Genomic DNA, 13,096 nt, shown 5'->3' with positions numbered 1-13,096 from the left:
CCACTGAAGAAAGAAAGTCATACAAGACATGAGAGTGAGTAAATGATTTTGGGCTGACTATCTTTTTAATTGTAAATATTTAGCAGTTACTTTAATATTGATCAATCAGAATCCAGTGTCCAAGAGTGCAGTATAATAATGATATCTAGCAGGCGTCCCTGTGTGGACTAATAGTGATCCTGACTGGCAGGTGACAGCTGTCGGCAAGTGCTTGGTCAGCTCTTCAGATGGATTGCCGTGACTATAGTTCCAGTGTGTGTGTGTCTGATCAGTACAACTGATCACATTCACTTCTTCTGCATGAAATAGACCCTGTGCCTGCTAATGATACACAGTATGAAACCGTGATTGGATGTCAACATGATTGATGTGGCTGTGGAGAGGGAGGGTCCAGCTCTCTCTTGGGCCATTATGTCTTCAAATTATATCATTGCTGTCTCGTTAGTCGTTCTTTTGGTGCTGCTCAATTGCCGTGATGACCGAGGGCATCGAGTCCAAAAGCAGAGGACAAATCTCTGCCGAAAGAGCTTTAAAGTGATTTCTTTGAGAATAAATTCTGTATAATAAATTCAGAGTTTTGGCTACATTTCACGAAAAGGACAAATTAAATTCTGTGTACTTTGTTTAAATTGTGAATCGTGTCTAACAGAAAATATGTATCCCCACAGTCCATCCGTGAGGTGACGGGTTACGTGTTGGTGGCTCTGAATCAGTTCGACTATCTTCCTCTGGAGAACCTGCGGATCATCCGAGGCACTAAACTGTATGAAGGACGATACGCCCTGGCCATCTTTCTCAACTACAGACGAGATGGCTACTTCGGCCTTAGACAACTCGGCCTCAAGAACCTGACAGGTATCTCTGTCTGTATGTGTGCCTCTGTTTCTCACCAAACAAATTCCCATCACACTTGGTTTTGCGTAGTATATGTCTATAGAAATACACAGGAAAGAGCATGTGGGCTCACAGCAGATATTATCAGCAGAAAGGATGGATCAGGTAGAAGCATTTTTTTAATAAAACATATTTATCAGCTAATTATATGTAAAGTAATTATATGTTATACATAAATATATGTGCATTGGGCATTTTAAAAATAATGTTTTTTTTTGTTTGTTTTTTCTCAATTCAGTAAAATAATTGTTATTACTATAACTGTTATACTATCTTTAATAAAAAAGTGCAGACTTTTAGCTTAATTTTAAGAGGTTCCAAAAACATACTGTATGACATTTACCATTTAGGAGTTACAGCCATTTTAAGCAAAATACTTCCATTTTCAGGGGCTCAATAGCATTGGGACAGTTGATTAAGAAGAGGTTAATTGAGCTGTCCATTCTCTAGTTACTTCAAGACAAATTAAGCAGATCTGGAGTTGATATGAGGTATTAAATTGGCATTTGAAAGCTGTTTGACTTGTGCTACCAATATGAAGTCAGTCCAAGGAGATCTCGATGAAAGTGAAGGAGGCCATCATTAAGCTGAAAAACAACAAAAATCTATAAGAGAGATAGCAAAAACCTTAGGTGTGGTCAGATGAATGGCTACAATTCTTCAGAAGAAAGAAAGCACCGCTGAGCTCAACAAACAAGGCCTGGAAGACCACGGAAGACAACCTTTCCTTGGCGAAGAAAAACCCCTTCATAGCATCAACAGAAATCAAGAATACTCTGGAGGAGGTAGGCACTCCATTGTCAAAATCTACAATCAAGAGACACCTTCATGAATGTAAATACAGAGGGTTTACAACAAGGTGCAAACCACTGGTAACATTCAAGAACAGGAAAGCAAGATTAGACTTTCCCAGAAAATATCTAAAAAAAGCCTCCCATGTTCTGGAATAAGATTCTTTGGACTGATGAAACCAAGATTAACTTGTACCAAACTGATGAGAAGAGAAAAGTATGTCGAAAGTAAGGAACAGCTCACGATCCAAATCACACCACAACAAGTGTCAAACATGGTGGGGGCAGTGTTATGGCATGGTCATGTCAATGGCTGCCAATGGAATGGGCTCACTGCTGTTTATTGATGATGTAATTGCTGACAGAAGTAGCAGGATGAATTCTGAGGTCTTTAAGGCTATACTTTCTGCTCACATTCAGCCAAATGCCACAAAACTGTTAGGACACAGCTTCACAGTACAGATGGAAAATGACCCTAAACATACTGCGAAAGCAACTCAAGAATTTTTGAAGGCAAAGAAAGTCAGTCGCCTGATCTCAATCCAATAAAGCTTGCTTTTCCGTTACTGAAGTCAATACTGAAGGCAGAAAGACCCACAAACAAGCAGAAGCGCATGATGGCTGCAGTGAAGACCTGGCAAAGCATCTCGAGGGAGGAAACTCCAGACTACAGGCAGTCATTGACTGCAAAGGATTTTCATCCAAGCATTAAAATTGTGCTCATATTTACAATTATGTCACTTTGTCCAAATAATATTGAGCCTCTGAAAATGGATATACTTTACTTAAAATGGCTGTAACTCCTAAATGGTAAATGCCATATTTTTCTGGAACCTCTTAAAGGGATAGTTCACCCAAAAATTAAAATTCTGTCATTAATTACTCACCCTCATGTCGTTCCAAATCTGTAAGACCTTAGTTCATCTTCGGAACAAAGATTATTATTTTTGATGAATTCCAAGATCTCTCTGACCCTCCCATAGACAGCAAGGATGCTTACACGATCAAGGTCTAGAAACATAGTAAGGACATCGGTAAAATAGTGTTATCAGTATTCAATCATAATTTTAAGAAGCTACAAGAATACTTTTTGTGCACAAAGAAAACAAAAATAACAACTTTATTCAACAATTTGTCTCCTCCACTTCACCCTGGCACGTCACTGAATAATGCAAATTTAACCACGAGTTGTAATTATCTCTGGAATTAAATCTACATTAATTTCCAAATAAGGTTGTTTGTCATATTTTAGAGTGGAACTTCAAGGTTTCTTGAGAGTCAGCAGAAACATATTATGGAGGGGAGGCTACATAACCCTTTGACCCCTTCATAAAGGACAAGCTTTATTTGATGGTTAAACTCACTAATAGGTGCTGTGTGTGAGAATAATGCTGTAGGCAAACTGATTTTTTTAAACTCCCTCCCCTTGTGCACACACACATACACACACACAGAGAAAGAGAGTACTTCTAAGTATGTTTTCCCATGCCCAAGGCCCTTTTGTTGACCCAAAGGGGTTAAGGATGAGAGAGAAATAGAGACAGACAGCCATCAGTATGCCCACCAGAAACGACTGCTGCCCAGCCATGATGAATTTTTTATATACTCTATACATTTGAGGTTTACTTACTTTGTTAAAATTGGATTTATTATTGGGCTGAGAGTCCATTTTTAATGATCTGACAACAATAACATCTGTAATTCCCTGTGTACTTCTTATGATTACATGATTAGCTATAACCTTCTAATATGAATGTGCTTGGAATTATTCCATTATTCCAGTGTTCCAGGTAGAGATGAAAGTGTGCATCTTGCTTTCTAAGACAGAGCACCCTGATGCTTAATGGATCCTTTAATATAAAATGCAGTTGTTGTCATGTACGTCTCTCCCATGTTCTTACTCTCCTTCACTGTTGGCAAGTAGCTTTCATATACATTGCCCTCCATAAGTATTGGAACAGTAAAGACTCCAATACTTGCTCTGTTGGCTGTGGAGTCAAGACATTTGCAAATATGATTAAAAGATGAATATGAGACAAAACTACCGAATGTCACATTTTATTATTAGCCGTTTCAACGCATGTTTTACCAAATAAATAGAACAGCACTTTTAGAGTTCATCCCACTCATTGATGTGAGCATAAGTATTGGGACAGTTGAGCATAAGGCAGATATAAAAGATTAAAAGCTATTATTTAGAATGCAAGATTTGTACTCATAGAACTTACTAAAGTAGTCAAACGTGTTCATTAGAAGGGGGTGACCCAATACTTTTGGCAATATAGTGTATGTTGTGATCATATTTATGGCGTTTTCAAGGTTTGTGTTCACGATTCAGAAATATTTGACCCTGGAATAAAGTCAAGTATTAAGTATTCTAGAGGTCTGTGTAATAATTTATGACATTTATGCTAGAAAACAATAAATAAAGAGGATACATTCTATTCCTCCATGCCAGTATTTGCAGACCATCTGATGAATAGAGAGGTCTGACCACACACAACTCTCATGCCAGTAGGTCTCAGTATGTACCATGAAAAGCAATTAGGCCAGAACTGTTAATGCATACAGATTAGAGTCCATATCAGATCAGCTGATCCAGCCTGAATAACGGTGATAAAATCCCCATATTTGAGCAAAACAGCAGAACTTATAGAGCAATTGCCTTTCTCCTGTATTTTATAATTAAAGAATATCACAAGCTGAATTTGAAATGGATGTAGTCTGAGCCTCACTAGTATCTGATTATCGTGAAACAATAGACATAGAAACATTTTCATAGAGAAAGTTGTGTAAAGTACAATTTGCATGTTTACCAAAGCTAAAGTTTTGCAGGGATACAAAAAAAGACCTCGTCACATTAAATCTCTTCTCAAATGCAACAATTTATGACATATGATTGAATTGCATTTTCATTTCAGCTCTGTTAACACACAAAAACACTAATAGTAATAAATATTAAGAGAATTCATTAAATGTATTACTAATAATTTCTTAAAATTATAAATAAAATAAAACTCTTTTTAATTTTCCACCTCAAAAACGATTGTTTTTTTTTTTATGACACTGGTATTAATAATATTAATTGTTGGTTACAGTTAATGTATTTTAAATATATTTGAATAAGTCACCCTGAGGCCGGTGGTTGAGAACAACTGTATTTCAGTCTTCAAAACTAGACATTTTAGAAAGGCTCTGGTTCCTTCTTTATTGTAGATCTATGCGATCTTCATCATCCAACAGGTGAATATTTATTTTCATGTATTTATTGCTGTTTGTAGTAGCAGCAGTCAACATTCATTTAAATGAAAGCCTGCGTACGTAATAGTGAATGTGTTTGTTTACAAGACAGTGTGCCTAGACACATCTTTACTGCCTCCGTGATTGTTAAGCCCTTTTTATTCTTAACGCTACTGTAAGCCATTACAGATTCTTGATGGTTTACAAGTCTCATCTCTCAGTTTGAATCCTCATCTACATCCGTGTTCACATATGTCTGATTAAATGAGCGGTCTTTATGTAAATTCCCCCCACACACTTCTAAACATCAGAGAGGCTTATGTTTTCAGGTTTCATATTTCTACCAGGTAACGCTGGCTGTTCATGGGTACAAACCCCTCAGTTCAAGGTGGAGGTCATTCTGGTCCTATTTTTATTACAGTCATTTTAGTGTTTTGGTCTGGATTGTGTTGTATTTGCCGTGCAAATACAATGATACTTAATGATAATTTAATTTAATTTAATTTAATTTAATTTAATTTAATTTAATTTAATTTAATTTAATTTAATTTAATTTAATTTAATTTAATTTAATTTAATTTAATTTAATTGTGTTTTGTTTTGTTTTGTTTTTCATTATATATTATTTAATACATCTGAATTAACAGTTAATTAAAACAAACAATAATAATTACACAAAATTAAGAAAATAAAAATACATTTTATTTTATTTATTTTTATGTGTTGTTCAAATCTATTTAAGTATCATTTAATTATGCTTATTTTGTCCAATTAATTTTAACATATAATTAAGTTATAGTTATAACATAATGCACAGTGAAGTTATAAAAAAATGACTTGCACAAAATCAAGAAAAAAACATTATTATTATTATTATTATTTGACCTGCACTTTTATTTTATTTATATGTTATTTAAATGTATTATTATACATTTAATGAAGCTTATTTTGTCATGCATTTTGTCTGTTTTTAAAGTTTTTATAGTTTCTACAAAAATACTGGTTTAAATCTCACTTTTTGAAAGAATAATAATATAACAATTTAAAGAAAGGTTTAACCAGACTGATTCAGATATTATTTAGCTGTCCCTCTCCACTTGCATATCAGTTAAAACCAACACTGATATTTAATTTTGCCTTTTTACTGATATGTTATTTACTTTTTGCCTTTACTTTACCTAAATGGCCATGTGTTCATTTAGCCAAGGTGATGCTGACAAGTGCACATATATCTGTGTCTGTCGTCACAGAGAATATAGTTTAATATTGTCTCAGTGGTGTCATTCCTGATAGCAGATCATTGGCACAAGCCCAGATTCTATAGACAGCATACTGGCAGCTGGGATGTTCCTAAAGGTTTATATACATATGAAGTAGAAACATCTCACTTTCAAGGCCCTTCAGACTGTGTCCGGGCACCCAGAACAGGTAGACATTAATTTTAAAACTCTGATCTGAATTTTACAATTTGCAAGTCAGCCAAGGCAAGCCTGGTAACATCTTGGCAGTTTGTCATCTAACATCTTGACATGTACGAGAGGTTGGCAGGGGTTGCAGCAAATATTCAATATTTTAATATACTCTCAGTCTGTGAAGTTCCTGGCAGCTCCTGGATCAATAAGGACGTGACGTGTGGTATTAGAAATCTGGACAGTTTTTTGGCACTGGGGAACATTTCACTAAACTCGTCTTTGGACGGATTCAGCTATTGTTATCCGGACGAGATTTATGCCAATGGCTGAATTGACCACAAAATAGATACATCTCCATTGCTTCAGAAAGTCAGATATTGGTTAGATCTTAAAGAGTAAATCTTAAAATGTAACGCGGAAAAAGGCTGATATTTAGAGATTACTACATTTTCGGCATTCATGTTAAGTATAAAATTAGATTATCATGATGGCATAACAAAGTGTCCTGTTGATGATCTTGTTTTTGATATTTCTCTTTTGTTTGATTTGGTTTGGGACCTCTTTAGTGCATTGCTATACAAACAAAATATGTTTATCTAGATAGAACATATTTAGCTTGATATATTTAATGGTGCTAAAAATAAATTAAAATAAAATAAAATAATAAAACGTATATAAAAAAGCATTTATCATTTTAGTTATTACTAAAACAACTAAAACGAAATAAATAATTAATAAAATAATAAAAACTATACAAATATATTTGGTCAAATAAATAAATGACAAAACTCAACAAAAATTACAAAATTAAACTGAAAACAGAAAGCATAAAATCTCATTTAAAAAAAAATTACTTAAAATAGTAAATACTATATTACTTAAAATAGTATATAAAGGATGGTAAAATAGCACCACAAAAATTGAGGTTTGGCATATTGTCATCATTTGAAGTCTCATTTCATGTTATGAAAATAAATATGAAGAAATAAAGAGACCGTCAGAAAGCTAATTGACATCTTGATTTAACAGCATAAAGCAATTTTTGTAATATTTTAAAGGAATTTTAGCTTCATTATTATAACATATGAGAATTTGTAGTACCTTATATGTGGTACCTTTACATGCAATTGCAATTATGTAATATATTTGAGTAATTATGCTTTAATATATCATACAACATTATAATGCCACAATAAAAACTCATGCTGACCATGTTATTCCGGGAATTTATAACTTTTGTGTGAAAAGGCTGAAATGAAGTGAAGAAAGCAGAGCTAATGCCATCTCACCGGTCTGTTGCTCAGAAGGTTGAGAGGGGAACAGCTCCATTAATAATGAATCCAGTATCATCATTATGCAGCAAAATGTTTAAACTACACAGAATCTCACAGCTTCAAACACAGCTTTACTTTTTAAAACCATTCCCCCATGAAACTCAGCTCATGTCAGCAAATCTCGAAGCAGATAACCGGTGAATGTTTGAGGGAGGTGGTCATTTATTTACTTAAAGTAAATATTTACAAATAATAAAATAAATATAAAAGGCATATCTTCAATGTTGTTTTGCATACAGCAGCTTCATTGAATAAGTGTATTAAAAAACTCCATAATGTGCCATGATGTGACATTTATGTATAATGTGGATGTTTCTAATGTAGCAGCCTACTTTGCATTTTTTTTTCATGGTACAAAAAAAAAAAACTGCATGTGCAAAATCAGCAATTTAATAGGATGGATACAAAAAAAAGGAGGAAATCAAGAATGTGCCCTAAATAATGTAATTTTTTTATTGCCTACACTGCAAAACAGGCTGCTAGAAAATAAAAATAACACATTTAATGAGGTATATGCTCAAAACAGGTAAAATAATGTTCAAAAGGAATACAAATATAAATTAAAATTACAATTTAGTTTCTCACATGAACTTATTTTTTTTTAGGACATTTAATTATTTTTCTGGAAAACAAGAAATACTAAGCATATAGGAAAAGCCAATGTCATGGATTCATTTCCATGGGAATTTTGAATGAAATTTGAATAAATTTCTTACTACTTTTATCTTGTTTTCCAGTACAAATATATGAACATTCTTAAATCAAGATGAACATGCAAAATGACATAAGTTATTAAGTCTCGCTTAAAATGTAGTGATTTTTTGCTTAAAACTAATATATTTACAATATATTTCTAGTTGTTTTAGGCATGAACTCACTTATTTTTAATACTTTTTTTCAGAAAACATGACTTAATATCTTGTCATTTTCCTTCTCAATTAAAAGTGTATTGATGTAAGAATAAATATTTGTTGTAGAAAACGATACAAAAATACAATACAATTACATTACATTTGTATATGCATCTGTCAGACACTTTTATGTAAAATTCCCTGGGAGATGAACCCATGACTTTGGCACTTCTAACTCTATGCTCTACTGTTTAACTTTTTCTCTTTTCTTTTTCCTAATGGGAAGTTTGAGGCAACAGGTTTTAGCCATTTCTTCAGGTTCCATGAAGACTTGCCACACCATTTTATGCTATAAAATGAAAATTGCTATGTCAAGTTCACATTTGAAATGGTGCTCTTCCCCTCTGTGAGGTTGTATCGTGGCTCCACCAACCCTCCCAGCTTAGCCTCCCGAGACCCTGCTGCTGGCTGTGATTTCTGGGACGCTCTGCTATCTCCACCAGCCAAACTCTGCTCCCTGTGTGGCTGAATAATGAGACGCATCGTGAATGTGGACGGGTGGCCAAATGGCAGAGGGTCGTGGATCATGATCTGAAGCCTCAGTGAAGGATATTAAGGGCTGTTCACTGACAGCGACAAAGTGAACAGAAGTCTGTCATTTTCATCATGACTTGTCATTGCAATATGGGCACATAGTAACAAAGTTGAGAAAGTTTATTGTTTTTTATTGGTGCATCATTTGTCTCCTGTAAGATCCGGTAGTCAAGTTTGGGCTGGAGAAGTTAATGGTTCTGTGAGAGATTCCACTGATTTGTCTTTGTCCACATAAAACATGGTTCATGGAAGATGGTGTCAGAAAATGTCATCATTCTACGTGATTTTGATTCATTGTGGTTCAAATCCAAACGCTTTTCCTGCATGTTAATTTCTAAATGGATAAAACCTGATTAATTGTCAAAGTAGAATGGCAGAATCGTATTTTTATATTAAATCGATAAAACTGGCTTCAGTGTTTTTAAATCATTTTTCCCGGTTATGTGACCGTTAAGGGGACATTCAATTTTATAATTTTGCAAACATTATGGGAATGATATTTTTGAATGTTTTCTGTATATTCTGCAATAAGTAGTACATTTAGTAGTAATATTTTAAAAAATATGAAATTACAACTAAAACTTTCAGTAAAACTAAAAGTTTCAGAAAAACAATATACATTTTTTAAATTTGTTTGTTTTCAAAAATTTCTAAATATTAATGTTTATATCACAAACCTATATCATAAATATATGACATAAAAAATCTGGGTATTTTAACATGAATAACTGTTTTTTTTTTTTTTGACATAACATTAAAAAAGGAGGTCTTGGAGTGTTGTGAATACTTTAAATTAATGCATAATTTCAATTGATTGCCTGTTTTTTTTTTTTCTGGTGACCCAGCCTTCAGATTTTCCAGTCTCATTTGCATCTCACTGATTATAATCTGCCATTTGGAGACTATTTATCCGTGTAAAAATGGACACAGACAGAATGAAATGAGGATTATTTCTCAAATGTTAGTGGTTTTGACGTGGTTTTAATTTGACTTTAATATTGAATTCTGCTTCTCGTGCGCAAAATGATTGCATTTTGTGTCAGATCTAAACAGATAAATAATAAAATCAATATGAGGTGCATATTGTATCATATAACAAGGCATCTTAATAGTCTGTCAATGAGGGTTCCTCAATTTGCACTGAGTTAATGAACACAATTTTTGCTTGTCTTCTGTCTTATTAATATTAGATGGTTATGGCACAGCTGAACATTCATTTAAATGTAGATGCAATTTATTATTTTTATTTTTCTTAATTTCTGATTGTGTTAAATGCCTGGTAAAATATTATATTATATTATTATTATTTCTGGGATTTACAGTTGATATAGAAATGGTGCACTGTGCTCAGCTTTGACCCAAATTGTATTTGTGCCATTGAATTGATTGAGTTATGTTTACAGATGGAGGCAGACAGTTAATATTAAGAGCGGTGCCATAATGTCACTCAATTTCTCCGGCTGATAAGGGCCGCAGTACGTGCGATGAGTGCTTGCCCTTCAGATGACTTCATAATATATTTTTTTTAGACATTTTGATTAGCTCAACTTCTTTCCACTGTTAATTTTCCTTCAAAGGCACTTTATCATTCTTATTCTCTCAAATTTATAGCATTCTCATTTAAATATAGATTTATTACATTTGTTTTTAAAGGGATTCCTGCTTTTTCTCCGCCTTCTTAGCGAAGGAATTGTGTGCAGATGAATTCATCAAAGAGATGTTAATGACGTTAAGTGTTTCTCATGCAGGCTGGGTTTCCAGCTGTGAATGTCAAAAGTAACTCTTTAAAAATGTATTCATATGGTCTGTTGTTCCATTCACAGTCTCAACCTTTCCCCCCGCACACTCCACTTCCATCATCATGGAAGTGCTGAAAGAAAATGTAAATAGTTAACTTTCACTCAAAGGAAGTGAAATTGTCATGTTTAAAAACCCTTGATCACGGCTGGCTTCATTTTGAATGCAGGGATGAGGGATCTGGAACTTGCTAATCTCATAATGCTGGTCAGTCAGGGTTTTTGAGATATTGAAAAATACAGTGTCAGAAAAATGCAAAAAATGTACCTTTACCATGTCAATGGATCAGCACATTATATGTACTCCTAAAACATGCATAATACTTACAGTTAATCGAATGCTCTCCCTGGCTATACAGTAAAACACTGTAATGTTGTGAAATATTGTTACTTTTTAAAATAACTTTATTTGAATATATTTTAAAACGCAATTCATTTCTGTCGTCAAAGCTGAATTTTCAGCATCAATAACTCCAGTCTTCAGTGTCATATGCTGATTTGCTGATCAAGAAACATTTCTTATTATTAATTAATGTTGAAAAAGTTGTGCTGCGTAACATTTTTGTGTAAACCACATGGTATTTTCTTCAGGATTTTTTTTTAATAAATAGAAAGTGTGAAAAGTACAGTATTTATTTGAAATCGTATTTAATCAGTTTATTACTTTCTAAAAAAAAAACTTTAAACTGTGGCATATACTGTAAATACATTATCAAATAAAAATCTTGTTTTTTCCCCATTAGCAAAATAATTGTAGTACTCACACTGCAAAAAAATAAATGCTTTTCTTACTTAGATTTTTTTAAATTCTTAAATCAAGAAGTATTTTCGAGACAAGTAAACATTATTGTCTTGTTTTCAGAAAAATCATATCAAAATTAATTGAGTTTTTGCTTGAAACAAGCTAAATAATCTGCCAATGGGGTAAGCAAAATAATATTGTTTTCTGTTTGAAATAAGAACATTTTTACTTGTCTAGAAAATCCTTAAATATGTTGACTGAAATCTAAGAAAAACTTTTTTTTGCAGTCCAGGTTCATTTTAATACATTTTATCATCCATTCTGTGTGGGTTTAGCATTGAAAACACACACACACACACACACAAATGCAAATGGGCACTAGATGATGTTTACTGAAGATGAATGGTTTAATGGTGAGATATAATCAGTTGTGTAGGTTCAGTATATGAAGCCTGTGCAGATATGAGATATTCTAGCAGAACTGTCCAGCTATGTAACTTCTAAAGTTACATTAGTTGATTATGAAGCGGCAGCCAGTGTCTGAATTATAATATTGCTTCGTTAACTTCACATTTGTTTTCTTTCAAGAAAGTATACTAACTCATTTTAAATAACAAGCCACGGCCTCATTCATCAGATGGCTGTTTGAGGCTATGAACCAGGCGTTTGTGATGTCTTAGAATTTTTTTAATTTTCAATACAATGTTCATTGGAACTCTAGGTTTCTAGGCTAGTAATATTTGTTACAGGTTAACAGGAGGGAGGGATTCGAGCGAGTCTATCAGCTAAAATACTGTACACTACCTCCACATAAAGCGTATGTTCCCAATCTCTACAGACACATTGATATGCTCATAATCTTGCTTGATCTTTTATAAGCTCCTTAACTTAGGAATTGGGGTGATTTCATTCTTAAATCCTGTTCTAAAAAGAGAGATTATTTTCATTACACTTCTTTTATAAATCGTTTAAACTGGTTTCATAGAACAGTCAGAGTTATATCCTTAAGATGACCTCAGAATGAATTTTTATATGCGCATGAATTGTTTATTCAACATGATTTATACTGTGAAATAGGCTAAATGGCTCAAATGTTGTCAATTATTCAGAAACGCTCATGATATCTAATTCACCCTCTTTTTTAAATTCTCACTGTTGTAGAAATCCTAAATGGAGGTGTGTATGTGGATCAGAATAAGTTCCTGTGTCACGCTGACACCATCCACTGGCAGGACATCATCAAGAACCCACGTTCTGAACTTCTGGTCGTGCCCTCAAACAACAGTGGCAACACATGTGAGTGTTTAGATGAGTTTAATGATTCAAACCGGGCTATAATAATTGATGCTTTTCATAATTAGAATGAAATTGTTTTGTGTCCTTTCTAAAAAAAATCATGTGCATGCTATAATTTCAAACTTTAACAAACAATAACTATGTAA

The 13,096-nt window shown here is 33.4% G+C and overlaps 1 protein-coding gene across 1 annotated transcript in view; it reads left to right on the top strand.

The window, feature by feature from the left end:
• LOC306872319 (receptor tyrosine-protein kinase erbB-4-like) overlaps positions 1-13,096 on the top strand; it is a gene marked incomplete at both ends in the record, with an annotated part of 150,397 nt that overhangs the window by 95,860 nt on the left and 41,441 nt on the right. The window contains 2 exons of the mRNA XM_079420820.1: positions 669-855; positions 12,816-12,954. Of these exons, the coding sequence (XP_079276946.1) occupies positions 669-855; positions 12,816-12,954 (326 nt within the window). The remainder of the gene's footprint in view (positions 1-668; positions 856-12,815; positions 12,955-13,096) is intronic.

This window comes from Barbus barbus (genome assembly GCF_936440315.1).
Source record: "Barbus barbus genome assembly, chromosome: 7".
Taxonomy (NCBI): domain Eukaryota; kingdom Metazoa; phylum Chordata; class Actinopteri; order Cypriniformes; family Cyprinidae; genus Barbus; species Barbus barbus.
This window is presented reverse-complemented; position numbering and strand designations above follow the sequence as displayed.